General features: G+C 52.4%; 1 protein-coding gene across 3 annotated transcripts in view; it reads left to right on the forward strand.

Moving 5' to 3' along the window:
• Positions 1 to 27,979, forward strand: part of Kcnab2 (potassium voltage-gated channel subfamily A regulatory beta subunit 2) — an 85,023-nt gene that overhangs the window by 53,805 nt on the left and 3,239 nt on the right. For all 3 annotated transcript variants that reach the window (XM_028757864.1, XM_028757863.1, XM_028757865.1), the window contains 11 exons: positions 8,325 to 8,368; positions 9,162 to 9,199; positions 14,415 to 14,494; positions 17,091 to 17,135; positions 18,845 to 18,889; positions 19,914 to 19,957; positions 20,858 to 20,944; positions 24,793 to 24,878; positions 26,673 to 26,793; positions 26,888 to 26,982; positions 27,538 to 27,658. In XM_028757864.1, coding sequence (XP_028613697.1) covers positions 8,325 to 8,368; positions 9,162 to 9,199; positions 14,415 to 14,494; positions 17,091 to 17,135; positions 18,845 to 18,889; positions 19,914 to 19,957; positions 20,858 to 20,944; positions 24,793 to 24,878; positions 26,673 to 26,793; positions 26,888 to 26,982; positions 27,538 to 27,658 — 806 coding nt within the window. The remainder of the gene's footprint in view (positions 1 to 8,324; positions 8,369 to 9,161; positions 9,200 to 14,414; positions 14,495 to 17,090; positions 17,136 to 18,844; positions 18,890 to 19,913; positions 19,958 to 20,857; positions 20,945 to 24,792; positions 24,879 to 26,672; positions 26,794 to 26,887; positions 26,983 to 27,537; positions 27,659 to 27,979) is intronic.

The raw sequence follows: 27,979 nt of genomic DNA on the forward strand, positions 1-27,979 counted from the left end.
GCTGACTGGAGAGATGGCTCAGAAGGTCAAGGGACCTGCCGCACTAGCCTGATGACATGAGTTCAATCCCCCAAATCCACACAAAGATGGACAGAAAGAATAGATGCCGTAAAAGTTGTCCTCTGACCACCACACATACACCCACATGCCCACAAACAATAAGAAGAAGAAGAAGAAGAATATAAAATCAGGATTGGGCATGTTTCCACCAACTCCCCCCCCCAACAAGAAATTGCTGTATTCCTTGTCCCATCTTACTCCTCTCCCACCCTGGCAACCGTCAGTCCACCGTGTGGGGTTTCCCTGGTTTTAGCCTCTGGTTGAAACAAATGAAGGGGGTGTGGCCTTTTACAATCTGCTTCTTTTGCTTAGCAGCATGGGGGTTCGTTCCTCCATGTAGCATGTATCCGAATTTCTTTTGATGGCTGAATGATACTCCAATACTCTGTCATGTGATATACCACACGTAGTTCAGCCGTTTGGCGGTTCGCGGGCATTGGAGTTGTTCCCATTCTTTGACTATGGTGAAAAATGCTACCGTGGACACTTATGTTCACATCTTGGTGGGCTTGTATGACTTGCGTTCTCTGTGAACATTCTTAGGAGTGGGTCCCCTGCTTCTACCATGACTGGCTCTTTTGGCTTCCCTCCCACCTCCGGCTGTTTATGGGACATCGTGTGGTTAAGTGTGGCTCTGGGGGAGCAATGAGACACAGCTCTTGTGAGACGCTATGGTTAGCCAGCACAGAGAATTGCATAAAGAAAGGCACTGGGCTTCTGCTAGACCAGATATGTGGCTCAAAGCTACTGCTTAAACACACCTGTGACTGGAGAGGTGGTCAGTGGTCAGAAGTGTACACTGGTCCCATAGAGGACCCAAATTTGATTTTCAGTGCCCACATCAGGTGGTTCACAACCACCTAGAACTTCAACTCTGGGTATCCCATGTTCTCTCTGGCCTCTCTGGACACACACACACACACACACACACACACATACACACACACACACGTGTGCATGCGTGCATACCCACATACAGACACACAAGTACACATAATTAAATATAAAAATAATTCATTAAAAAAACCATAGTCTCCAGGGCCCACTGCAGGTCCAGAAAGTCTCAGGACTCCACATTTGTAACGGGCTCCCCTCAGGTCCTGATCGGATGCTGTTTGCTGAGTGCTGTACAGGCTGCTCCATGCCAACACCCAGCAGAGCTCAAAGCTCTGAGGAATAGGTACACAGAGAAGGGTGTGTGTGTGTTTAAAGATTCCATGAGTTATTGGCCAGAGTTAAGTTTCATTTTTCCATTTGGACTTAGGCTTTGCATATTCAAAGGAGGCTCCACTACCAAGAAAGATCTGTCCCTGTTCAATCAGAGAAAGAGATGGGGGTTGGGGTGGGGACAGGAGAGCGGAGAGCAGGCTTTGCCTTCTGCAGCCTCTTCTTCAGCAGCCATATGCTCCATGAAAGGCCAGGGCTGTCCTCTGTGAGTCCCGGGATCCAGGCTTCAGGAGAAACCTATCTGCCCTTCTCCCAACCCCCACCCAACTTGCTTGGGAAGGGACCCAGCCTATCTGGAGCCCAGAGCCTCAGGCCAGCCAAACCCTGCAGCCTAAGTGAGCTGCTGGCAGTTGGAAACAGCTATGCCTGTACTGGCGTCTGTAGGTGGCGCCTGGGTGACCTTCCAGAACATCCTTGGTAAGGACACCAACTCTACCCTCCCAACCTCTGTGCCCAGTGTCCCTTTGCATTAGGCCTGAGTTCATGGGGACTGGAGGTTTTGCTGGCCTGTGGAGAGAGTGTTACGGGGGGGGGGGGGCACATTATTGGGCCTGTGGCTGGCTCATTTGCTTGTTTGCTTGCTTTGCTTGTTGGTTTTGATCCTGAGCAGTTAACCAGTATCAGGCTTGGGGTGTTTTGCCTAGAAGGCCAGACCTAGAACTCATCTGCAAAGCTTCATTCCCGAGGGTAGTGAAGTCTGAGAGGCTCTGCCCAGTGAGCCTGAGATGTCATTCTTGAGGTCTGTGGCCAAAAGCAGAGCATGGGCTGGGAGATGGCTCAGTCAGTAGTGTGACTGCTACGTAAGTTAGGGGACCTGAGTTCAAATCCCCAGAAGCTACATACAATGCTAGGTTTCCTGGTGTGCACCCCAGTGCTTGAGGAAAGAGGTCAGAGACAAGTGGATCCCTGAGATGTACTAGCTGGCCAGTCTTACCCAATCAGTGACCTCCAGGTTCAGTGAGAGAGCTTCCTTATGCTGAGGGTGGGTGCAGGAGGGGAGGGGCCTAGGTAATTCATTCATTCACTCATTCATTCATTCATTCATTCATTCCAGAAGCACTCATGAGTACCTGCTGTGGGATGCTAAGTCTTCCAGGCCTTCTCAGGCCTTTTGTCCCTTAGATATGGCTTCTTTGCTTGATCATCCTGTCAGAGTGGACACTTTCCCCCCCTTCTTTCCTGGTGGCTTGGCTCTGAGCAGGCTGAGATGAGCACTGGCTCCAGGGAGCCCCGGACCCACACCCTCCAGCCAGTGGTGCCTGCCCAGGCTTGGGGCTGCAGGTCAGCCTGGATCAGCCAGCGCCAGGCCCCCAGGGACCAGCAGGGCAGGCGGCTGTGCTTCCTGCGTCATGAATAATGACTCTACTCTCCAGCACCGCCTGCCTGCGCCTCTCACTGGCCACTCACTGGCTCGGCAGGAGCCTCTGACACCCCACGTGCAGATCCAGGAGGCACCGAGAGAAGCAGCTGCTGCCTGAGACCCCTGAGCTGCCACCCCAGGAGAGCATAGCCACAGTAACCCTGCTCAAACCCAGGTTGCCGCCACCCCAAGGAGTACATCCCGCATCGAGGTCATGGAGAAGCAACTCCACTCCTGTTAGAGGGAAGCAACTGTGCCCAGCCCAGCCCAGCCCAGCAGAGAACTCTGGAGACTACTGGGGACATGGAACAGCCAGGCCCAGAGCAGGAGGTGCAGGGAAACTCAAGTGAGGATGGGGGAGATTGAAGAAGGGAGTAGACATGGCTCCTCCCCACCGGACCTCCAACTCCCCCGCCTCGATCTTCGACTCCTCTCGGATAAGGTCTTGTCTAGCATCGTCTGGAAATTTGATGCCCTCCGCTCGGCTGCACAGGCAGGTCCTCTGCTGCCCTCAGAAATCCTTGCTCTGAGAGAACGCCCCGCCACTTCCTCAACCTTCTGGGGTAAAGTCTCATCGGAAGCAGAGAGCAGGGCTCCTAAGAGGCTGGTGACATCGGAATCCAGCAGGGGCTGAGCCCAAGCTCAACATGCAGGTATCTTTCGTGTGTTCAGAGCACAGCCTCAAGAGCCGTGGCCCCGAAGATCGGCTGGGTCGCTCGACAGCCGGCAGCCCCAGCCCGGGTACCCGTGGACGCTTCCGCGCTGTGGCCATGGTGGCCCGGAGCCTGGGACAGCTGTCGGTACAGAGTGCCCCAAACAGCAACGACACCAGCTTGAAGCAGCCAGGGATGAGATATAGGTAGGCAGAGCAGTCAGTTCTGTGGGGCAGGGACTGAGTGGGCTTCTCACCTTCCTGCAGACCTCGGCCTGGCAGCCGGGGCAGTTTGTGCTGAGGGCCTCTTAGAACCTGGTAGACTTGCTAAAAAGTAAGTTGAGACTTGATCAACCCCAAGTCTCCTCTCTTGGCCTCAGGAGGAGGGTATGGTATATAGTCACCCTCCTCTTCTTCCTCTTCCCCTTCCTCCCTCTTCTCCTCCTCCTCCTGTTTCCTTTCTGGAGCTCAGCCACAATAGTAAATCTCTTCATCAGAGTTCACGGCTTGCTCTTCCAGGAGAGCATCAGCCACAAGCCCCTGCCACTTCTTGTCCTCCCCTAAGATCACGACAGATCCCAGAAAATGCCCTGAAAGGAGTAGGTACCTGAGCGCTTTACAGCACTGACCGACTGCTAGACTGCCGTCACTAGTGTTAGTCTGATGGTGGAGAACCACCAGGGAAATGAGCACGCCTTTCTGGGGGCCAGACCAGCCTCCTCCATCAGGAATTCTGGGATGAGAGGGTTCCAGGTGGGTTGTGCTGTGGGCATCTCAGGCTGTTGGCTTATTTCTCTCCATGATTTGGGGACTGCTTCTTCCCTCCTCGTCCTGTGTTTGGTCAGTAGGATGTAGGGAGTGTCCAGGTGTCCATGGAAAGACCTTTTTCTTCTTCTTCCCTCCTATGTGGTCCACCTAGAGCTGGCTGTGGAGCTCCCACACTGGGAAGGAAGGGCCCAGCTTCATAGGAAGGTCAGGGGGCTCATCTCCCTCCCATGTGACACTGGGAGTCAAAGGGTCTGTGCTCTGAAGGAAGGGGATGGGGGTCTCTCCACACAGGGTCTCCAGGGAAAGGGATCTTCCCTGGGTTTGTGCAGGCTGAACAAGTCAAGGAAGCCCTCTGGGCCCCAGGCAGCCCACTGGGGAAGTCTTCTTCCTCAAAGCAGGAGTCAAAGGCAGCAGCTTCCTGGTAACCTCACACAGTTGAAACACAGGTGGTCCTTGCAGACTACAGGAGGCTCATCTGAGATTGTGGCTGGTGCTACGACAGGCAGTTTAAACCTCCCCAGTGCCAGCACTCAGGAGGTAGGCCAGATGTAAAGGAGCCACAGCCCAGAGGTCCCATCATGGTAAATGCTGGCACAAGGCTAACATATGCTGATACCTTGGCCTCCCAGGTCCCCAAGATGTCGGTTAGGTGGTCTTCAGCAAACTTCTTGGGTAAAGAACTCATTTTCCATCCTCTAAGCTTGATGAGGGCAATCAGAATGGAATTCTCTGTCCTAGAATTTCTGTGATTTAGATCTCTGTTTCAGTGGCCATTAAAAACTGGGACTAAGTAGAATTATCTATGTATGTATGCATGTATGCACGTGTGGGTGCATATGTATGTACCTATGTATGTACGTATGTATATATGTGTATGCATGTATGCATATGCATGTATGTATATACATATGCATAAATATATATGTATATATATATATATGCCTTTCATCTGAGACCCTTCCTGAAACATGCCAGCCATCCTGGCAGGAATCTGCTGGCCAGGCGGCTGCACTTGCCTGGTCAAGGCGATGTCCGAGAGGCCTCATTAGCCCAGAACTCAGGAGACATAAAGCCAGTGAGAAAGGCTTAGGGACTTGGACTAATTATTTTATAATCACATCAAGTTTTAATTAACGGGAGGAAACACGTGGCTTATTTTTGTGTTCTGATGTTTTGCATGACGGCATAGTAACTGCCACCACGAAGGCCTGGCGCGGTGACGATCCTTCCCCCCCACCCCACTCCCCTACTCACCAGCCCTACATATACAGCTGTCAGCCTCGAGGTGAACTGTCCCCTCGTATTCCTTCTCCGGAAGCCTGGCAGCAGATGGCAGAACCAATACCATCATTTAATGGGGAACAAGTTGAGCGTGGTAATTGCAGCATGGAGCAGAGCCCCAGTTTTTTATTTTTTAAAGTATCCCTAAAGGCAGTAGATGAGGACCCAGAGCCATACTCCCAGATCCCCAGCAAGACCGAGGAGAAGGAGCCATTGTGGGAAATTCATCGGTTTCTTGGTGAGACGTAAGAGAATGGCTTCTTAATGTGCTGCCCCAAACTGTCAGGCGACAGGTGCCTGCTCTTCAGCCTCAGGCACAGGTAGACTCGGCTGCTTGTTTCCAAAGCTGTTCTTTCTCCCAGAACAGTGTTTTCCAGTGTGTAAGGACTTCAGTTTGAATTCCAGTTCCAGCACAACGCGGATAATGGATTTACAGATGAAAACTTTATAGTCACACGTGACGAGGTTTTACAGAATCGGGGATCCAGACAACCCTCTGAATACCTAGATTTATCTGGGGGGCGGCAGGGGTTGGTGTCCAGGGTTTTGCAACCCCCACAATGTTACAAATAGATCTTTATCTGCTTCTCAAAGTGTTCTGTGACCCAACAGCTGCTGTGTAGGCTGGGTTTGGTTTGGTTTGGTTTGGTTTGGTTTGGTTTGGTTTGGTTTGGTTTGGTTTGGTTTGGTTGGTTTTGTCAGTGTGACACAGGATAGGGTCATCTGGGAAAAAGGAACCCTGATTGAGAAAGCGTCCCCATCAGTTTGGCCCGTGGGCATCCTATAGTGCATTTTCATGATTGACACAGGAGGACCCAGATCACTGTGGACAGCGCCATCCCTGGGCAAGTCGTCCTGGGTTATATAAAAAAGCAGGTCGAGGGCTGGAGAGATGGCTCAGCGGTTAAGAGCACTGACTGTTCTTCCGGAGGTCATGAGTTCAAATCCCAGCAACCACATGGTGGCTCACAGCCATCTGTAATGGGATCTGATGCCCTCTTCTGGTGTGTCTGAAGACAGATTCAATGTACTCATATAAATAAAATAAATATTAAATCGAGAGAGAGAGAGAGAGAGAGAGAGAGAGAGAGAGAGAGAGAACAGGATGAGCAGCACTCCTGCTTCTCTCTCCACCCTCAGGGTCCTGCCTCGGACTAAGATAGACCCATGCTCTCCAACAACAGAAATCTAACTAAGGCAAGCTGTCAGTCTTCAGTTGCAATGACCACTGTGCCTCTTGGTCACATCCTACTACAGTTATTCTCTGTCCAGCACAAGGGAAGTTTACTAAATTGCTCTAGATATGGCCCCTATAGAATCTATATGTGATGTAACCCGGCCTTTCAGTCTAGGTCCAGACATCTGCGTCTATGGGCTGACTGATGCCTGAGGGCACTGTTGGAGGAACTGAATTCCTGGTTTACAAGGGAGAAGCCCAGAAACATAACTTCTCTTTTTAATATAGAAATATTAATGCCTATTCTGTTTTGGGGGCTGGGGTTCTTTTGTCTTGCTGTTTTGGATTTTTGAGACAGGGTCTTGCTATGTAGCCCAAGATGGTCTCAAACTCTCGGCAATCCTCCTGCTTCAGATTTCCAAATACTGGGACCAGAACAGGCACATGTCCTTAATCCCAGCACTTGGGAGTCAGAAGCAGGTGGATCTCTGGGAATTAAAGGCTGGATTAGCCTATGCAGTGAGTTCCAAAACAGCCAGTGATACAGAATAGAAAGACCCTGTCTCAAAACAAATAATAATAATGCTAAGACCACAGGTATGTACCACCATGCCTGGTTCATCAGTGCCTTCATGATATGTTCATGGTTGGTTTGTACAAAGAGAAGACCTCTCATGTGTCATATACTCTCTGTCTTGGGCATCTGCCTCTTTGGGAAACAAAATACATATGTGTCGATGTCCTGTGCCTGGGCACCAGACCTGTGAATTCTGTCATCCATCCTCACTGCGGCCAGCATCCTTGCTGGAAGTATCCGGCTGGTCCTAGGAGCTGCTGGCCCCTGGAAGCAGTAAGCATTCACAGGGAAGTAGAGTCCAGCCCTGAAGGGGAAGGGCCCAGGGATAGCTGTGACATCCCTGCCTCTTTTCAGCCTTACCATCTGGTCAGATTGTCTCTCACACACAGGGCAGGAGTGAACGCACATGGAGAAACATATGGGGAGCTTGAGCTGGCGGCCAAAGGGAACCCCATTCTCCACTTCCTGGGATGATCTCAGTATGTGCTCTGTGTTAGAGAACCATGAGACCTGCTGCTATACAGCTGACTGAATGCTTAAGGGCCCCTGATCTGTTGTCAATACTGAGATTGGGGGCGGGGAGGGAGGCTGGCCTCTACAGGGACAGACAGGCAGGCCAGTCTCTGATAGAACTTTGTCACCCTCTCCAGTCTCCTAAAGACATTAATGGTAAGCCTGTCTGTGTGCTAAGATGTGTCCTACCAGGTCTGTACCTCAGTGGGCCATGCGTGATTATTTCATGGGCCGCCAGGCCTGCCTGTGTTAGATGACAGCCACCCTGCTGGAGATCCACAGTGCCACCCAAATCACCAGCCTTTGAAACGTTAAAGGTCAAAGGTCAGCTTTGTAGCCCGGATGAGACAGGGCTAACCTCATGTCTCTGTTCAAAGAGAGAAGGACAAACAGCACTCTCTTTTAATAATAGAGGTCACGAATGTGGCTTCTGGGGAAGAGAATTCACCTCACAGTCTGTCCATCAAAACAGCCATCCTTACTGGCATCTGTCCTGGAGACAGCTCTGCAACCCTCTGCTGGCCTGTGTGGGCCCAGGGTGGGCCTGGGGGACAACTGGCATGTCACTCCCCAGGGCGGGCCAGAAGGGGCCTCCCTCACAAGACTCTCTGTGGCCGGGTGAAAGCAGGCAGCAGTCTGATGCTTGAGATGAAACTTAGCTGGAGACAAGCTGCCTGGACCAAGGTCTGACCCACTCTTTCTTTTTCAGGAATCTGGGCAAATCTGGCCTTCGGGTCTCCTGCCTGGGGCTTGGTAAGTATGAGAACCCCTCATGAACAAGGATATGGGGCTTCAGGAGAGCCAGCCCCACCCTTCATAAGAGCTACACTGAGAACCTATGCTTCTGAGAGATTAGGTTGCCATGGCAGCCAGCGGGCAAGAAGGAACAGCCACAGCCTTAGCACAGGAGGGCAGGGAGACCAGGAGAACCCTGCGAGTCCTTTACACCCAGCCCTTCACCCCAACCCAGAAGTCAGGGCAGCCCTTGACCATCCCTGGGCCAGGAAGCTTTCTTCCTGGCTTCTAAGCTAGCTTTCAGAGGGATGATCCCCAGGAAAGACCAATAGGTCTTGCCGTGTTCCTTTCTCCAGATGTGAGCTCTATCCTCTGAATCTGATGCCCTCCACCTCCAAGGTAAAAACACCCTTTACCCCTCTCACCCAAACAACCACCCCAGTCCTTTCCAAGAAGGGCCTGACACCAGGGACATACCCTCATCACCTCATTCTGCTCTCTGGGGCAGCTCCACACTGGCCCCACACTCAGGAGAGTCCCCTGTCTCAGCCTCCCAAGTGCCCCACACTGGCTCCATATGGACATTTCAGAGGCCGCAGCCCTCCTGGGCCTACAGACAGGCTACTGCTCCCTTTATCCGGAGACACCCTGGAGGCTAAGCACCCACACACACAGGGTATGCTCAACACACAGCCGTCGTGGCCTGAGGCTGTCCCTGACCCCATCCCTACACTTCAAAGTCTGAATACCCATGAGACAGCTCTGGGCCACTGTCAGATCATCTCACTTGAGCCTATGTGTCTCCTTTCAGGAACATGGGTGACCTTCGGGGGCCAGATCACGGATGAGGTAAGACAGCTCTCTCAGCCCCAAGGTACATGGTTAAGTCCCCACCAGGGACTATGTGTGCTCAGGGAAAACTCTGTGGCAGCCTCTTTTTCTCTGTTGGGGGTATCTTGCCCCAGTGGCTAAGAAAGCCAAGGAATAGAGGGCAAAAACCATGTTGCACCTGGTGGCACTATCTAGCATGTCCTCGGCTCCTGGGAATCCAGGATTCTCATGATCCCAAGCAGCCGAAGATCCCGTGTTTTCCAAGTGAGAAAGGTTGCTACGGATCTGAGCCACACTAAGTGTGCCACTTGGCGGCTCATCCGTTCGTGTCTGTTACGGGAATTCAGACTTCCTGCAAGCTGGAGAACCTTCATGGGCTGCCGGCCCACTGTGTTCCTGACCGTGTGCTCCTCTGGCTGCTGAGAACCGCTTTCTTCTGGGGCTAATCTGCTATTGGGACACAAGGTGACACTAAGAAAGAGCAAATTCACATGCTGCTGGCATCACAGGGCCTGTCAGGAGGGAATGGGTTCACTTCCAGATAGGGGAGAGGTTAGAAAGAGCTCTGGGCATCTGCACCAACTCAGCCATGGCGTTCGCCCGATTTGCTGTAGAAAGGTTTGTGTTTAAAAATTAATAAGTGAGTTCATTTGAGACCTTGTTAGCTGCGACTCCTTCGTTTTCAGGGGAAATTTGGCTTCCATCGTGATTTAAGTGGAGTGTGCGGTTTTGTTCTTTATTTTTATAGCAGTAGATGGTCGTTGAACTGTTTGTCCTGGGTGCTGAGGCTGCTGGGTAGGAGGGTGGTGTCTCAGGGTGAGTCGGGAGCTTCTAAGGTGAAACTCTGATCTCCAGAGCTCGGAGTAGGAATTGGAGCCATGGGACACATGTGGTTTGTCTCAAATAAGTCTGACTCGGTCTGGTCCCCCTTCAGTGTGGTTGTGACACAGGAGATGACATTGAACTGTCCTTGGCACTAGCTATAGGGCGTGGCGTTTTTTCGGACACGTGACTCTATCATGAAAAGATCCGTGGCCCCAAAGAGTATAGATGGATGGATCTCAGATGGCAGTTCCCGCTGGCTCTGTCCCCACCATGTCTCGGTGGAGGTCAGGGTGACAGATAAAGATGCTGGAGGCCATACCTCAGGATCAGAGGACTAACGGATGACAGGCAAGATTCTGGAAGGATATAGCAGTCAAAAACGACCTAGTGAGGGAACAAGAAGAATTTCTGTGTTACATCCCCTAGATTGTATTTTTGAAAAAATATGCCAAATGTTAGGGACCCCCGAATGCATCGGGTGAGGAGGGCCAAGTGTTTATTCTCTGCCTGTTTGGTCAAAGACTATTGTGGACTGCTTTTCCTCCACTTGGAGGACTTTTGGTTAAATGTTTGAAATGTAAAACTTACCATGTTAGAGCCGGAGAGGGCTCAGCCAGTGAATCCCCAGAACTAACAAAAGGGGGGTGGGGGAATGGCAGTGTGGACTTGGAATCCCAGCACTGGAAACATAGACCTGGAGGATCTCTGCGGCTCACTGGCCAGCCTAAGTGGGACCTGAAGGACAAATAAGAGGTTCACATGAGATAAAATGGACAGTTGGATGGTAGTGGAAGGAATAACGGCCAAGGTTGACCTGTAGCCCTGTCCCTACGTGCATGCACACACATACACACACACACACACACACAAGATGACTGCTTTAATCATCTTGAGTCTAGTTCGTTAGATGTCTTCATGTTGCCATGTAACTTCTATTTCCAAACAGAAACTTCACTCCTTTCAGTGGTAACACTCTCCATCTCTGCTAACCTCTAATCCACTTCCTGTCTCTCTCTCGATGTGTCTGAGGTCTTGTTTTGTGTGTGCGTGTGTGTGTGTGTGTGAGTAAAGTTTTATCGGCACACAGACTTACTGCTTGACACGGGGTTGGCTGCTTCTGCTGCAAGGACAAAGCTGAATGCTTGACAGATCCTCTAGCCCGCGATGTTTTGAGACGTTAAGCATCTGTCCCACCTGGGGACAGTTTGTTGACTCCCGTGCTGGGACGTCACAGCAGCCATCCACGAGTATCTGTGGTGCTGTCGTGCAGATGTGAAGGTTCTGGGGAGGATGGTGGTGATGGCTGCACAGGAGTGTGGGTGTGTCAGTGCTAGTGAACTGTCTGTTTAAAGATGACAACAACGCCGGGCAGTGGTGATGCACGCCTTTAACCCCAGCACTCGGGAGGCAGAGGAGGCAGGCAGATCTCTGAGTTCAAGGCCAACCTGGTCTAGAGAGCAAGTTCCAGGACAGCCAGGGCTACACAGAGAAACCCTGTGCAAAACTATGAATGAAAGAATGAATGAATGAATGAATGAATGAATGAATGAATGAATGAGATGGCAATGACTTCCACTGTCCTAACACTCAGGAGGTTCAAGAAAAGCCTGGGATTAAGGGACATTCAGACTGTGTAGTGAGACCCTGTCTCAAAAAAGTTATTGTTGTTTTCAGTTCTATTTATGTGTGTTGAGTGCTTTGCCTGCATATATGTCTGTGCACCACGTGCATACAGTAGCCGAGGAGACCAGAAGAAGGTGTCAGATGCCCTAGAACTGGAGTTATAGGTATTTGTAAGCTGACAGGTGAGTGCTGGGAACCGATCCTGTGTTCTCTGCAAGAGCGACAAGTGTCATTAACCACTGAACCACCTCCACCCCGGGTGTTAACCACTGAGCCACCTCCACCACCACCCCGGCCCCTTCAGATGGTTTGAGCTTAAGAGTGACAAGTTTCTCACACAGATTTTAGTAAGGACATTTTTTTTAGAGAGTCTCATGAACTCCCTGTCCTTGAACTTACTATGTAGCCAAAGACAATGTTGAATTGATCCCCCTGCCTCCACCCTGAGTGTCCTCTCCCTGCTGACTCACATTGCCAGCCCCCGTAAGTATGTATTTAACATAAAGGAAACAAGTTAAGAAATGAGACGCTTTTACCTGACTTCCAGGAAGTGCTGTGTGTGCTGGGGCAACATGCAGAGCAGCTACGGCCTTCTTCATGTCGGGTGGAGGGGATAGGACAGAAATATATGCCTATCTGAAAAAAAGTCCCCCAAAGACAAAAGTGTCAGAGCCCTCTCCTCTCAGAAGCCCTCCAGGGAAGCCATGTGTCCCCTATTGTCTTAGTTAGGGTTTTACTGCTGTGAACAGACACCGTGATCAATGCAAGTCTTATAAAAGACAACATTTAATTGGGGCTGGCTTACAGGTTCAGAGGTTCAGTCCATTATCATCAAGGCAGGAACATGGCAGCATCCAGGCAGGCATGGTGCAGGAGGGGCTGAGAGTTCTCCATCTTCATCTGAAGGATGCTAGCAGAATACTGGCTTCCAGGCAGCTAGGATGAGGATCTTAAAGCCCACACCCACAGTGACACATCCACTCCAACATGGCCACACCTACTCCAACAAGGCCACACCTACTCTAACAAGGCCACACCTACCCCAACAAGGCCACACCCACTCCAAGGTCACACCTACTCCAACAAGGCCACACCTCCTAATAGGGCCACTCCCTGGGCCAAGCATATACAAACCATCACACCTATCCAGTGGAATACAGCATTCAGTGTCCTTCAGACATGGCCCTGGCTGGCCGGTAGAAAAGGTCACGCAAGGCAACAGAGCATCAGTGAGCAAGCCACACTTACGTGTGCCTTGGTATCACAGAACTGTGCCCCAGCATGCAGAGGTTCCTCAGTGGGTGGCTCTGGGGAGGAGGTTCAGCTGCATCAGACCCCCCCAGAGAACAACGGTAGCCATGCATCGGACATGCTCACACTCGGACCCCACTGCAGCAGCAGAGACAGCAAGCCTCCCTGTGGGTGTCTCTCCAGAGCCCCATGGCCTCATCTCCCGGTCCTTCTGGCTCTCGGACCCCAGGGTCTATGGCTCGGCTTCAGGCTGTACACTATCTACAGTGTTTGAAAAGCAGGTTTCAGTGCAGCCTGGTTCTCAAAGTACCAAGTCCACCTTCCCATGAACACCGACTGCTGGGCATGGATCTCTTCCCTAGGTTGCTCTTCTCAGTATCTCACTCCCAGAGTCCCTCAGCACACATGCATGCTCACACACACACTAGAATGTCATCTCCCTTTGCCTGATGGTTCCTGAAACCACTGACTATCAGAGGACCAGGCAGGGACTGGAGTCATCCAGCCACAGTGGACTGTCTGCAGAGGGAGGACTGGTACCTGAACTGCACTAAGTAGGTTTGGCCCTCAGCAGACTGCGACACTCAGGAGCACCTCTCGGCTATACTTTGGTGGGGGCCATCGATGACAGCTGTGCTCCCAGCTTCCTTTGTCACAGGCCCCTGCTGCTTGCCATGGGACGAAGCTCACCCTTCAGGAAGCCCAAGGAGTAAGGTCTGGTCAGCAGTGAGATTGCTTGCTGGCTAGGATATTTGTTATCCAAGTCTCATATTGAAGGCACACCAGCCAAGGCCATGTGACTCTCAGCTCCGCTGTGGAGCGGCTGTGGGCCTTCTGTGGTCGGTGCAGCCCTCCTGCATCAGCTGGGAGAGGTTCAGTGAGATAAATACACAGATAAATCCTTTAAAAAACGGCAGGTGACCATCCTACTAAGATCGACTGCTGGGCCCCATGACTGACACAGCAAGGTGCTGCCTACCGTGCGTCTTCAGAATTTTATCCTCACACAGTTCAGGAAGTAAGGAGTCTGAAGGTTTGGTCAAGACCTGGTCCTTCCAAAGGCATGGGGAGGGGTCTGCCCCTGTCTCTCGGCTTCTGGTGACATTTCTTGCCACACAGGCCTATGTCTATAGGCACCGCTGCAGTACCCTGTAACCATCTCTCCTAACATACCAGTCACATTGGAAGGCATGCCTGGCCCTTCTGGAGGCAGTGATTGTGTTCACAAAGACCCTACTCTCATGTCAGGTCTCATCCTGAGGTTCTGGTTTACGTGGATTTTAGATAGACACTCTTCTGCTCAGGACAGCTGCCACGTTCCACGGTGACCCCCAAACATTGACAGCCAGAAAGCTGTTTCCCTCATCCATCTTACCATCTTGGTTTTTCTGAAAGGTGTGTTGCCTCCCTGTGCTGTGGAAGGGAGGGCAACGGAGCCAGGAGAAGAGCCTGGGCCTCAGGGCTGATGCTCTAGAGCCTCCCCAGAGCTGGCAAGACAGTGCTGGCCACGACAACTCTTGCTTTATCGTTTCAGATGGCAGAGCACCTAATGACCTTGGCCTACGATAATGGCATCAACCTGTTCGATACAGCGGAGGTCTACGCTGCTGGGAAGTACGTACCTTTCTCCCGGGAGAAGGTGGCACAGGGCACCATGTCTCAAGTTCCCCTGTCTCTCCTTCCTGGGTGCTCACAATAGTGTCTTCCACTCTGTCTTCTTTATAAAACTCTAAATGACCTTAGGAGATATTTTGATAGGGCCTGACACAGATTGCTCAGGCACTGGCTGCTTCTTACCGCCTCCCCCCACCCCCAGCACCACCCCCAAGTGCCCAGGTACCAAGGTTTCCAAGGCACAGTGCTGGGCTCGAGCTGAGATTTGCTGTTGTCCCAGGCTGTGCTGGTAAGTTTTGGCCAGCCCCATGAGCCTGACATTTTCACGTCTTAATGATGAGGTAGGCGCTGCAGGGCAGACAGCCTCTCTGATCCGGAGAGATCAGGCTCTGGTAAACTTCAGTGTGAAGGTAGCCCTTCCCGTTCTGACAACGAACTTTCCAACTCAATTATGCAAAGGCCCAATGCCCTTCAGCCAGAGTCCTTGGCTTCGAGTTGAAAGGCGGGCTGTAATCAAATCATCCACTCTCCTGCATCACATTTCCAAGAGTCTGTTTTTGTTGGTGAAGTCATTCGCCGGCTCCCACTTGTCGCCCCTTTGGCCCGCTCCAGTTTGGAACCAGCCAAGTTCCCATCAGTGGCGCTGGCTGCAGCCCTGACCCACTGTGTACCATGACCACGGGGCCAACATCTGCTTCTCAGCCTTTGGGATATTACCTGCTGTCTGGAGAGGGACCCAAAGCACCAATCACCAGGGACCCCAACTGGACCACTGTCCAATCCCTAGCAAGGCCCTGGGGAGCTGACAGCTGCTCCCCCAACCCTTTAGCTCCCACCAGCAGCACGGTCTCCCCCCCTTCTCCAAACAGACAGCAGCTTCCAATCAAAGCGAGATGCTTTCCAGACAGACAGATGATCTAAGCCAAGCGGCCAGAGGTTGAAGAGCCTGGTGCAGATGCCCAGCCTAAAGGCATCTATCTCCCGGTCTCCTCTCTGGCCAGCGCCTGCCTGGATTTTGCTGCCTAGGAGAGCAAACATAGATTCATGCCACCTCTTCCATCACCAGATGGCCCCACCACTGTGCAGTCACCAACTCCAATCTGTTACTGCCTTCACTCCGTTTAACTGGACATAGAGAGCTGGCATGCCGGGGCAACCATGCTGTAGACTGGGCATCCTTGGGGCCTGTTGGGAACTCCCTGCTAGAAGCCAAGGCCTGGGGCAGACGCTTTCTGCTCTGGATGGCATTGCTTATGGAGGCCCCTTCCCTCAACTCTTCAGCCAGCCTCTGTAACTCCACAGCCCAGCCTGTAGCTAAGCCAGCCTACTCACACCACAGAGATGCCTTAACACTAGCAGCCAAGGCTGAGCTCTATGTCTTGGTGACAGGCCAAGCTTCTCTAGCCAAGGGGGCTTCTAGCCATAGCTCCAGCAAGCAGTCAGCCAGGGCTGCCCCTCAGCGACCAAGGGTGAGCATACACATATCTTGCTGACAGTAATTTGTGCATTTCTTGGTGACCCGCAGTATTTCTGTGCCCACATTCGTAGGTTGCCGCCAGGATTGCAAGCAAGAGGCTTGGGTTAGCTACTCAGACAGCCTCTCTATCATCTCCCTCCTCTCTTGGCCTTTTGTCTGACAAATTGGGAGACCAAGGAATGAAAGGAGGCCAGAGCTGATTGAATTTTCAGTGCGTCCTGACCATAAATGAGGGGCGTTCAGAATATATGCTAAACAGCTTGCAAATTAGAGCCCATTATTTCTGACTGGATGACTCAGCCGCTTTATAATTGGAATGTAGCACTGGGTTTGGATCATTTTCCGTCTGTTGTTTTTGCTTAGAAACATTTTGCTACAAGCAGAAAGTTCTTAAAAGTTAATCTGCACTGCTGTGCCAGGGGAGGCTGGAACAGCCAGCTTGTGACCCCAGCTGGCCCCAGTTTGGAGCAGGAACCTGAGCCATGCCAAGAACAGGCAGTGGGCTGGGTGGCTCTCTGTTGTTTTAGAGAGAAGCAAACTGCACGCCAACACAGGCACGCACATACACACATGTGTGCACACACACGCACAAAGAAGACAGGCACTCGCAAAGTAGGCAGACACACAGGCTTTGTTGGAAGCCCTACGCGCTGGCCGCAGAAAGTGCATTCTTTCTGCACGCAGAGAATAGCCCTTGAGCATGGCTTACCTTTTGCAAACAGATTCACCTGTTACATTGTTACATTTTACCCATACACAGTAGCCAGTATATCTGTAGCCAGTAAAGGAAACAGTGTTCTGGGGAACCTTTCCTTCCCTGCACGTGCAAAGGTGCTGCCGCTGCCGCTAGACAAGACCTAGAGACACAGGCCTTTGCATCCGGGGACTAGCAGAGCCCCTGCTTCCAGTCCTGGACGGTTGCAGGCCTTAGCCCTTCTGGAATGAGCTGCAGGGCCAAAGCCACATAGGCAGCCTGGTGTTCCAACCCCAGTGGTATTTTCACAGAGGAGACCTGATGGCCCATTGTCACGGTGGGGCTGGGTTTGATTTTTTTTTTTTCTTTCCGTTATGCACTGATGAAATCCCCATGTCTGCCTCTCTTTCTCTCTTGCTTTGCAGGGCTGAAGTGGTATTAGGAAACATCATTAAGAAGAAGGGATGGAGGTAATTATCTGGTTCTCTGTGGTCTGTCTTCAGGGCACACAAGAAAGGCTGGGGATGGGGGCGGGGATGCGGCACAGGCAAATGCATGCTGGGGTTCCTGGCAAGGGTGGGCAAGCCATCTGTCTGGGGCAAGCCTGGGCTTGGATAGCCCTGCAGTGAGAACCATGAGAGTTTGTGGATTGTTCCTTCCTGATTACCACAGGGTGGACCATCAGTCCCTTGCATGTTTTTTTTTTAATTGCCTTTGAATTATTTACACACGGTGGGGACGTGGCACATTGTACCAGCTCAGGGCATCGAGCTTGTCAGCACATACCCTTCCTCACTGAGCCAGACCGCCAGCCCCTTTTCTTCTTTCACCCTCTTCTTATTTTTATGGAGGAGTTAACTAAGTATACTGCGAGGGCCAGTGCTAGGCTGGAACAAGAGAACTGCTGAGGGATAGGAGTGTTGGGAGGGTGCTCACCAGCCATGGGTTCAATTCCCAGCACTGCATAAATGAGGCGGGGTGGTCCAGGCACACTGTAATCCCAAGTACTCAGGAGGTAAGAAACAAAATAATCGGCGAGTCGAGGTCACCTCAGCCACATGAAACCCTGCCATGCACACAGAAAATACTGCCCGTGGCCTTCCTGTTCATGCGAAGCCTTGGGTCATTCAGTTGGTCCAGCTGAAAGGGAGGACTTCTCAGAACAGAAGTAGCTCCTGTCCCTCCAGAGGGAGTGGGCCTTCATACCACAGTGGGCGACATGCCAGCAGCTGAGGCTTGTGGTACAGGGTTCGTCGTGTCCCTAAGTAGGTGCACAGTTCAGTTCTCTGAGGCAAAGTGATTCTTCTTGTGATTGGTCCTAGCCCTCCCTAACACACGCACACACACACACACACATACACATGTGCATGCACACACATGCGCACATGCACACTTACACTCACAAACACACATACACACACTCACACACATACACACACATACACACATACACACACTCACACACACATACACACACACACACACCTTTGTCTTTCTTCACTCACAGAGATTCATGGGAAGGTCAGCCAAAATGAACTGCACATGCGTTCCTGGGAGGCCTGGGCATGACAGGTTCACGTGAAAGCCTTTGACTCTCAGCTGGACCCCATCTTCTCTACCTCAGCCAAGGACCTCACTGTCCCAATCTGTAAAGGGACCAGTGTGTGAATAGGGGGAGGCTGTCTGGACCTGAGAGTCACCAAGCTAGCCTGGCAGGACTGTGCTAGACCTGGGGGTGGCAGGGTTCAGCCCAGCACCCAGCTGCGTCACGTCCCTCGGTGCTTAGAAGGTGATGGAGTTCAAAGGTAGCAGAATGGGAACCTGTGTTAGGCACTGTTCCATCGCTGTGAGGAGACACTGAAAGCCCAGCTCCCAAGCTGCAGTGTTGAGAGCTTGGCTACATCTTTTAGTGAGGAGATCCAAACTCTGGGCTCAGCACCTGGCAAAAGTGTCACAATTCAGAAACGCCCATTCACACTGAACTTCAGAGAGAGAGAGAGACAGAGAGAGAGAGACAGAGAGAGAGAGAGACAGAGAGACACAGAGAGAGACACAGAGAGAGACACAGAGAGAGACAGAGAGAGACAGAGAGCGACCCACCCCCAGGTATAAGCCGAGGGAAGGCCACCGCAAGGACCAGCCAGGTCCAGTAACACCCTCCCTCTCTTCTATCCTGCAGACGGTCCAGCCTTGTCATCACCACCAAGATCTTCTGGGGTGGAAAGTAAGTGCGGGGCTGCAGTGCTCCCAGAGGTAACTGCTCACCACAGCCCCAGCTCCTGCGGAGACAGCACTTGCGTGCAAGGCTGGGCCCAGGGTCACACCGTAGTCTTGAGGAGGGAGGGCATGTTGGCCTCTGCACAGCCACCCGCAGGCTGGCACCCATTCTGGTCGGGATCACAGCCATTGACGTATTCCCAAACTTGCAAGGAGCTTTGGCCAAGTTTGTCTGTCACTCAAACACTGCTTAACTTTTATTATTTATACTTACATGATGACATTATAAACATTCTAGAAACAGATAATGGTGAGCTGTCTAAACCATCTTAAAGTCCCTGGGACACCTATATCACTCACTCTGCCTGTCTCCAGGTGTCCGAGTTTATATTCTCTGTAGGGCAGAGTTCATCTCAGGAGGGTTGTATGATTTCTAGGCTGAGGAGGAGGCTCAGTTAGAAGAGTGTTTGCCAGGCATGCATGAAGACCTGCTTTCCATCCTCAGATCCGACAAGATAAGTGTGCTAGTTCATGCCTGTAATTACAGCACTTCCGAGGCAGTGGAAGCAGAAACTGAAGGGCGTCCATGGCTATGTAATAAATTTGAGGCTAGCCTGGGACACATGAAACCTTGTCAAAAAAAAAAAAAGAAAAGAAATTTTAAAAACATATATGACTCGTTCTTAACTTAAAAAATCTGTAACTGGGCTTTAACCCCGATACTTGGGAAGCTGAGACAGGAGGATTAAGAGTTTGCGGTGATGAGGATTTGAGGCTCGTGGTGATGAGCTAAGTAGAGAGAACTATCTCAAAAAACATACGTAAATAAATCCAAGCTGAGCAGAGAGGTGATATTGAAAACCAGAGTCCTCCTTGTCCCCATGCCACCCTGGGGACAGCGTCTGGGAATCCACCTGAGCCTGTAGTTGTCACCCACGGATGTCAAATTTCCTGACCTGCTTTTCTCCTGACATCAGATCATAAATATAAACCAACTGCAACATCTCCCGCCCTGTTGGTCTGTTTTTCAGAGCGGAGACCGAGAGAGGCCTTTCCCGGAAGCACATAATCGAAGGTGAGGAAGGACTCTAACCATGGTGTCCCCTGCACATGAATAAAGCTAAGAAGCGTAGTAGCCCACCCTTTTCCTCAACGATCCAGCCCAGGCCTCGACCCTGGGGTGCACAGAGCCCTCCTTTGACCATTCCCTTCTGCTCCAAAAAGATATGAAGTGGGGGAAAGGGTTGAACCTGCAAGGGTTGCGTGGGTGAGCCCCACTACTGAACAAAGGCTGCAATGAGCCTGGACAGAGCTGGCCAGGTTTCAGGGCAGGCTGAGCGTTTGCTGGCTGATTGCTCTTGGGGGAGAACCATCACTTCCCTGAGCTTGTGTCAAAGGGTCTAGAAAGCAGGCCTGTGAGGGCATAGCCCCCCCCTTCAGGGCTGCCGGGACTGTCAGACATGCAGCCCAGAGTGGAGGTGACTGGATGAAGGCTCTGCCTCTCCCTCCAGTCATGTTTACTTGAAGTAGTATTCTTCATCATAACGGCGGCCTTGGTACCCGGCCCTCCCACCTCAGACCCAGCCTTTGCCCTAGCTGTTGGCTCCAAGCCGTTGGGAGGTGTGGGTTAGTGACTTGTGTGTGTCCAACACCGGCAGCCTTTATACTGCTCCCTCCTTCTGTGGTGCCAGCTCTGCTTGTCACTGCACAGACCACCGGGTCCTGAGAGTGGCCCAACAGGCATGTAATCATTTGGCCTCTGGACATTTGGCCTGTGGCTCTCCCGAGAACCTCTGGAATGGCCCGCTCCCTTAGGATGGGTCTCACGTCTTGACATCTTGAGACACGAACCTGCATGAAAAAAAAAAAAAACTCTACATGACACGAGCCTCCCCTCATCCCTCTCCTGCCCCCAAAGCCAGGCCCAGGGAGGGTCTAGAAGCTCAAGCAGCTGACCCTCCTGTTCTTCCCCCAGGACTGAAAGCCTCCCTGGAGCGGATGCAGCTGGAGTATGTGGATGTGGTTTTTGCCAACCGCCCAGACCCCAACACGCCCATGGAAGGTAGGTCGACCCGTTATCCCCCTAGCCAGTTCGTGCAGGGCAGAGCCAGCTGCTCTGAGGTTCTGGTGACTGTCAAGCACACCCACACTGGGCACTCAGGACGAATGTGGCCAGGCCCCTGGGTGGGGGAGGGATGGCCCCAGGTCCCGATCTCATTCAAGACTTCTCCCCTAGTTGCGCTCTCTTTGCTCAGCAGTTGGTATTTTGCACAGCGTTGAGGGGACCACTGCACTCTTTCATTCTGGTCCCCCACCATGGGGAGGGCTTAGAGGTTGTGTGCTCTATTAGGGTCTTATTGCCTGAAGGAGACTGAGCACTCAGTGCTTTGAAGAGATGTCTGGGTTTCTTTAGCGTTTATTTATTCCCTCGACTCCCGGTCCCTCCATCTCTCCCACCTGCTGCCTCGGCATCTTCTCATTTATGCTTCGCTGCTTCAGGGACTCGGGAGGTTAAGTTGAACTGGTTATTTTGTTTCCGTTTGCTTTTATATATATACACCACAATTGTGTGTGTGTGTGTGTATATATATATATATATCCTTTCTTTTTAACAGAACTCTGTTCTGTGCAATGATTTGTGCCCTTCTATCCTGCCCTCGATCATACCAGGCCTCTGTTCCCACAGCGATAAACTCTGGTCTTTTTAAACCTTTCTTTTATCAGCAGGGGACCCATTTAGTTCCTTCAAGTCACGGACATTCATCATTGAAGGTACACAGTACCCTCAGCCGACTATTGACTCTCTGTCCGAGCTGCATTTTATGAGACAGTACTTTTATTCACGATGCTCTGCCCCCCCCCATGACAAACTTCTCCATAAAATGCATAAGGGGTGGGGACGTGCCCCGTGAGGACATCGTGCAAGCAAAGGGAAAGCAAAATGGTGTCGGCGGAGCTGTCCCTTGCTGTCCATCTGCGCTGCCATCCCCCATCCCCTCCCTCCCAGCGTGCATGTCCCCCCCCCCCTCCATGCTTGCGGTGCCGTGACCTGCGGTGGCCGGCTGGCTTTCTGCCAGGGTCTTCTCTTGATCTGAGGATGCTCCAGTCCCTACCTGGGAACTTGACCTTGGATGATACGATAGGAAAGTTTAGGAAGGACTAGGTTTCCAGAAGGATCCTGGGACCCCTAATCTCCCGGGACTCAATCTCTTTCATAGCTAACACTTGTTAAGTTCTAGCCTCCAACAGAGGCACAGAACACCAGCCAACAAGCTGTCCTGTCTACCATGCTGGTTCCTTGTGAGCGTCCTGGCTCTGTGGTCGTTCGTGTCTACTCAGCACCCAGGACAATCCATCGAAATGGAGTGATTCTCGTCCTTGGAGAATATGTATGTGAGCTGGCATGATGCTGAGGCCCAGGGCTTCCGTGTGCCATGCTTGGTATCTGCCCCCCACAATCAGCAAAGGGCCCTAGAACCCCACCCCCAAGGGTAAGCCTTTGTCTCCCTAGGAGCTGGGCAGCGTTCCACACTGGAAGGACATCTACCTGCCACCTGGTGCTGCCACCTGACCCCTCCTATGTATTATTTGTGATGCTGCAGAGATGCCCTGGGTTTTGGCTGCAGCTGGAAGGAGTTGGCACCCCCTGCTTCTGTCCAGCCGTATTAATTATTGAGGTGAAAGACAGTCGTCCCTAAGTGTCACTGTTTCAGAGTCCACTGACATGTTGGAGTGGGTGCACAGTACTCCTGAACATGTGTTCGACATGGAGCCTACCTCTGCCCAGATCCCCCCGGGACCTAGGTTCCCTTGCCCCTCAGAGCAGCCAGTCACAGCAGACTCCTGTCCATCTGCCTGATTCCCAGGTGCCAGACTGTCTCCATCTCTCTCACTGCATGGGAAGGGCATAGTGCAGACCCCCTGGCTGTGATCTTCATAACCGTGACCAAACAGAGCTCTGGGGGATCCTGGGGAGAGGGACTCCTGTGAGCTGTCCTCTTGGCCTCCCTGTCTCTGGCATGTGGACCTAAGCCTTGGCTGAAAAGAATAGGGGAACCACGCTGCATGGTCTGGGGTGCCCCCAAGAGTGTTTCTAAACATCTTAACAAGGACAGCCCATTGAGGAGCCCGGCCTCCGTTGAGTAGGCCCCGGAACCCTCTAGATGACCTCTTCTGGATGTAAACCATGTCATTTAAAGGTCCCAGAAGACCCAACCTCTCTACTCATATGTCCCTTACCTAGGCAGGGCAAAGAAGACCCCAAAGAGCCACAGTCCCTGACCTCAGAAGACAGGCAAGGGCAGAGTTGCCCTGTGGGTACAGCGTAAAATGTGACTTCCCTGGCATTCTGGGTGAACTTACTGGGACCACTCTACCAGAAGCCGTGCGGACTTGGTACCAGATATGAGGACGCCCTGGATTCCACCATAAGTAGACGTTAGCCAAAGAAGTATAGGGACCCAAAATGAGTAAGAGACCCCCAAACAGGGCAGACAGGTGCCAGCACTGCACCCCATTCCAGGAGGTAGTGAGTCCAGTGCCCATTGGAGGCAGGCTCCCAGAACAGCTCTGGCATTGTCTTCCTCCTCCCCTCCCTTCTCTCGCTGTGTCCGGGTATCTGGCGCCGGGATGGGTGGAGCATTCGGAGAAGAGGCAGATGTTACCACTACGATTTTAGAAACACTTGCCCCCTCTCCATTCCTACCCTGCCTTTGGCTGTCAACCTTGCAAGCACTGTATCAGACCTGCGGGAAATCCACGGAGCCGGCCCTCACCCCCACCAGGGCCACCTTCTGTTTTAACAACCAACAGATCCCTAAGAGGCAAAACAGCCAAGGGAGAAGGTCTACACGTGGCAGGGTGTTTAAACCAGCTCGTAGGACTGTCCGTCGTGATGGCTTCTGTTCCGACCTGTTCCTACACGTGTATAATGTATTCCCACCGCACTCCCCACCACCACCCTCTTGTTCTCCTCCCACCCTGGTGATCTCATTCTTCTCCAAATCCCTTTTATACTTTCAACAGGAAGATTTTTTATGCCCCCCAAACTCTGGACTATAAGGAAGACTGTGTTGTTGGGGTTGAGAGAGTCCTACTCTTGCCCTAGAAGAAGATGGGGTAGGGGTTCAGTTGTTAACTCCTTGGGATGTTGGAAGTCTTGGCTTTTGTGAAACCCTACAGCTATTTGCTCCAGACCTTGACCCCTCACAGAAGGACAGTTACCCACACACACACACACACACTCCCTCCCATGCCCCGCTGCCCTGAGAATAGCATGTACTAAGGGAGACTCCAACCTGGACATTATCTCCCCAAAACTTTCAACTTCTGCTTCTGGCTCCCCAGGCACTGAGACAAGAAAGCCCAGCCTCAAGGGCCTGCCTTTGCCCCCTGCAGACTCCAACCATCCTTCCCTCCCCGAAATCCTCCTGCCCCCAGTGAGAGTGGCCTTCTGGAGCCTGAGGAGCTGCATTTGCAAGCTTTGCTAACAGCAGCGATACCGTGGCCAGGCTGACTGTCACCTTCATCCAGCTGGTCCCCCTCAGTGATCAGGGCTTTCATTTCCTCATTCTAGAGTCTAAGACCCTCTCCTGGCCTTCATCATCTTTCCTTTCCGTAGCCAGCCACGGAGACATCAGTCTACCTATCTATAAACCTTTCCCAAGGATCCAGGCATGCCTAACCTTGTCAGAGAACTTGTCTTCGGGATTTCCGGTCCATTTTCTTTTCTCCGGGAATCTCCCCTTCCCAACACCCACCCCCAGCTCTGGGAGCCAGGAAGTACACTGCTTGCAAGATGCCTTTGCAGCCTGCTCCCTCCTCCTGGCACACCACCTGCATCTGCAGACCATCCCCAGGCTGGCCCTGAGCCCCAGCTCTCCCAAACATGGTCTCTTCTCTCTCTCTCAGAGACTGTGCGGGCCATGACCCATGTCATCAACCAGGGAATGGCCATGTACTGGGGCACATCACGCTGGAGCTCCATGGAGATCATGGTAGGGTGACGCCCATGTGTCCACAGGCGTGGGGAGGGGGTGGTTGTGGGAGGAGAAACTGGACTCTGGGCACATGTGCACGGTGGGGGTGTGGTTGGCAGACCTGTGGGTCTCAGCTTGACTCACAGGAACACATGGCCCTACATGGTCCTGCATGGGTGACAGCTTGCCCTCAGAGACTCAGTTTCCATATCTATAGAACAAGCCTGCTGGCATAGCTTACCCTCATGGCCTGCTCTGAGGCTTCTCCAGAAAACCTATAGGAAACCTGAAGCATGATCTTAGAGCCTAAGCGATCTGCGGCACCTACGCTGCTTGCCGCTCGCTAGGGTGTTCTGCTAGATTTGAGATTTAACTTCTATAGTACCACAGGAGGCAAATGCTGATGATGACCCGTGTCTCCAACGGGGAGATCAAAGATCGGGGTGAAGTCTCACTCTTTTTTTTTGTTTTGTTTTGTTTTTTTGTTTTTCGAGACAGGGTTTCTCTGTGTAGCCCTGGCTGTCCTGGAACTCACTCTGTAGACCAGGCTGGCCTCGAACTCAGAAATCTGCCTGCCTCTGCCTCCCAAGTGCTGGGATTAAAGGCATGTGCCACCACCGCCCGGCGAAGTTCCACTCTTAAGGTCACACTGCCTTAATTCAAGACTGATACCAGTCAGAGAAAATGACTGACCCAGAGGCTGGGATCCGAATTTCTGTTAATCCGTGGTTTCTCCCTTCGTCCATATTCTCAGGAAAGCACCCCAATAATTGTCCTCTTCTTCCATGGGAGCCAGAGGCTAGAGCAGCCTATGTCCCTAGGTATTCTGTGGTTCCCAGGAAGAGTCAGCAGGATGTCCCTGTCGACAGATCCCCTGAAGGGAGTGCCCAGATGAAGAGACTGCCTTCATCCTGCAGCCTGAGGCCAGGGGCATAGCAGAGGCTCTTTCCTGACCACACCGCCTCCCGCTCCACATCTCACCTCACCCCACCCATGCCCAGCATCCCAGCATTCCATAGCTGTAGCTGCAGTGAATAGCTGGCTCCTGCTTCATCCTGTGATGGCAGGAAGTGCAGATGGGGTTTTGTTTCAAATCCTGGGGGACTTAAGAAGACACTGGCCTAACTCAGCTTTCCAGTGCATTCTGGAGCCTTTGTCATGCATCTTGCTCTGACTAGGCACTGCCGGCACAGGGCTCAGAAAAATCTGAGTGTCATTATCCCACTTTATAGATGAGGAAGCTGAGTCTCAGACCAGAGCAGGACAGGGGCCTCCCTAAGTGGCAAGCTTGTCCTCCACCATACAGCTGTCTACAAACAGTAGCGAGCTCACCCCATCCGTGAAATTTGAGGGAGCACCTTCAAGCCAAGGCCCCAAGCTCCTGATCCCAGGGTCAATAGAGCTCCTACCTCCCAAAGGCAATTGCTACCACCACCTTCACCATAGGTCCAGAGACACAGAGCAACAGCCATGCTGTCCAGCAGGCAAACTGTGAGTGCCACTCATAAGCCAGGCCCAATTAGAAGGGCTACAAACACCTTGACTCATTGGAACCGTATGACAAATGGGGAAACTGAGGTACCACGAACCATTTGCCCCAGCCCCATGTGTTACTACATTGCAGCTCCTCCAAGGACCGTTGTCTTTGGATTCCAAAGCCCACGCTCTTCCGGCTCACAGGGGCCTGCCTAGGATTCTCAGAGGGTGGGGGTGGGTAGTGGAAGGAGCAGCACAGCCCCTGGGGCCGCAGGTCTGCTGACGGCAGTGTGCTGGGCAGTGTGCTGATGGCAATGTGCTGCTTCCGTACCACAGGAGGCCTACTCAGTGGCTCGACAGTTCAACTTGATCCCGCCCATCTGCGAGCAAGCCGAGTATCACATGTTCCAGAGGGAGAAGGTGGAGGTCCAACTGCCAGAGCTGTTCCACAAGATAGGTGGGTACTGTCCGTCCTACCTCGCCGGACAGCCGCTCCTCACCTCCCTCAGGCCCCAGCTTGGCCTCACCTGCTCTCTCTTGCACTCTCTCAGGAGTAGGTGCCATGACCTGGTCCCCTCTGGCCTGCGGCATCGTCTCAGGAAAGTATGACAGTGGGATCCCGCCTTACTCCAGAGCCTCCCTGAAGGTGAGCACAGCTGGGTGTGGGAGGGATGCCATTGGTACCTGTCGGGCTGGCCCCAGGTAAGCAGGCCCATGAACCACTCCCCTACCTTGGCCTCTTCCATGGTTTGACATTCACAGTACAGGCTGGTCCGCTGATGTATGGTATGTTCCCTCTCTGTGATCATCCCACACTCCCATCACGGAGACCCCAAAGCTTAAGAGTTGGCCCAAAGTCCAAACCCATACCCTTGCTGAATACCCAGGAAGCATGAGAATGTTCATATTCAAGAGACAAGAGCCCTGAACCCCAACATTATGTCTCACTGTCTCCCCAGCCTGAGTCCTAGAAGGCTCCTCTGGGGCCAATGGTGGACAGCCTGTGCCTCTGGCTCAGGGTTGGGTCAATCCACCACAAACCATCTCCTTCATGATATGGAAGGTTCTGTCTAAGTCTGGCCCAAGGCAAACATGAGACCAGGGGACCAAAGAGCCAGGAAGGAGTCTCTAGAGGAGCCAGTCAGCTACCTGCATCTGGAGATCCAGGGACCTTCCCTTACCAGGGCTTTCCCCTTCGCAGGGCTACCAGTGGCTGAAGGACAAGATCCTGAGTGAAGAGGGTCGCCGCCAGCAGGCCAAGCTGAAGGAACTCCAGGCCATTGCCGAGCGCCTAGGCTGCACCCTACCCCAGCTGGCCATAGGTAATGGGCTTGGGTAGAGTAGTGAGACACTTGTTCCTGGGGTTCCCCGAGGGCCTGAGCTACACCTTCCCCAGCTGTCTTTAGGTACTTGTCTAGCTACACTGAGGAAAGAAAGGTAGGGACCTCTGGACAGCACCCCCATGATGGCTAAGGTAAGGACTGTCAGGGGCAGTGTTGGAATCTGTGTCTCTTTAAGAGCCTAGACCACCAGCCTAGACCTTCAGGCCAGCTAGCCAGGGGTCATGGAGGATAGAAGGAGTCTTTTAAACACTTGGGCCGCCTCTCCAGCAGAGGCAATGTGGCCAGAACTTCTTCTAGATA

This window comes from Grammomys surdaster, unplaced genomic scaffold (assembly GCF_004785775.1).
Source record: "Grammomys surdaster isolate TR1022 unplaced genomic scaffold, NIH_TR_1.0 126185, whole genome shotgun sequence".
Lineage (NCBI taxonomy): Eukaryota > Metazoa > Chordata > Mammalia > Rodentia > Muridae > Grammomys > Grammomys surdaster.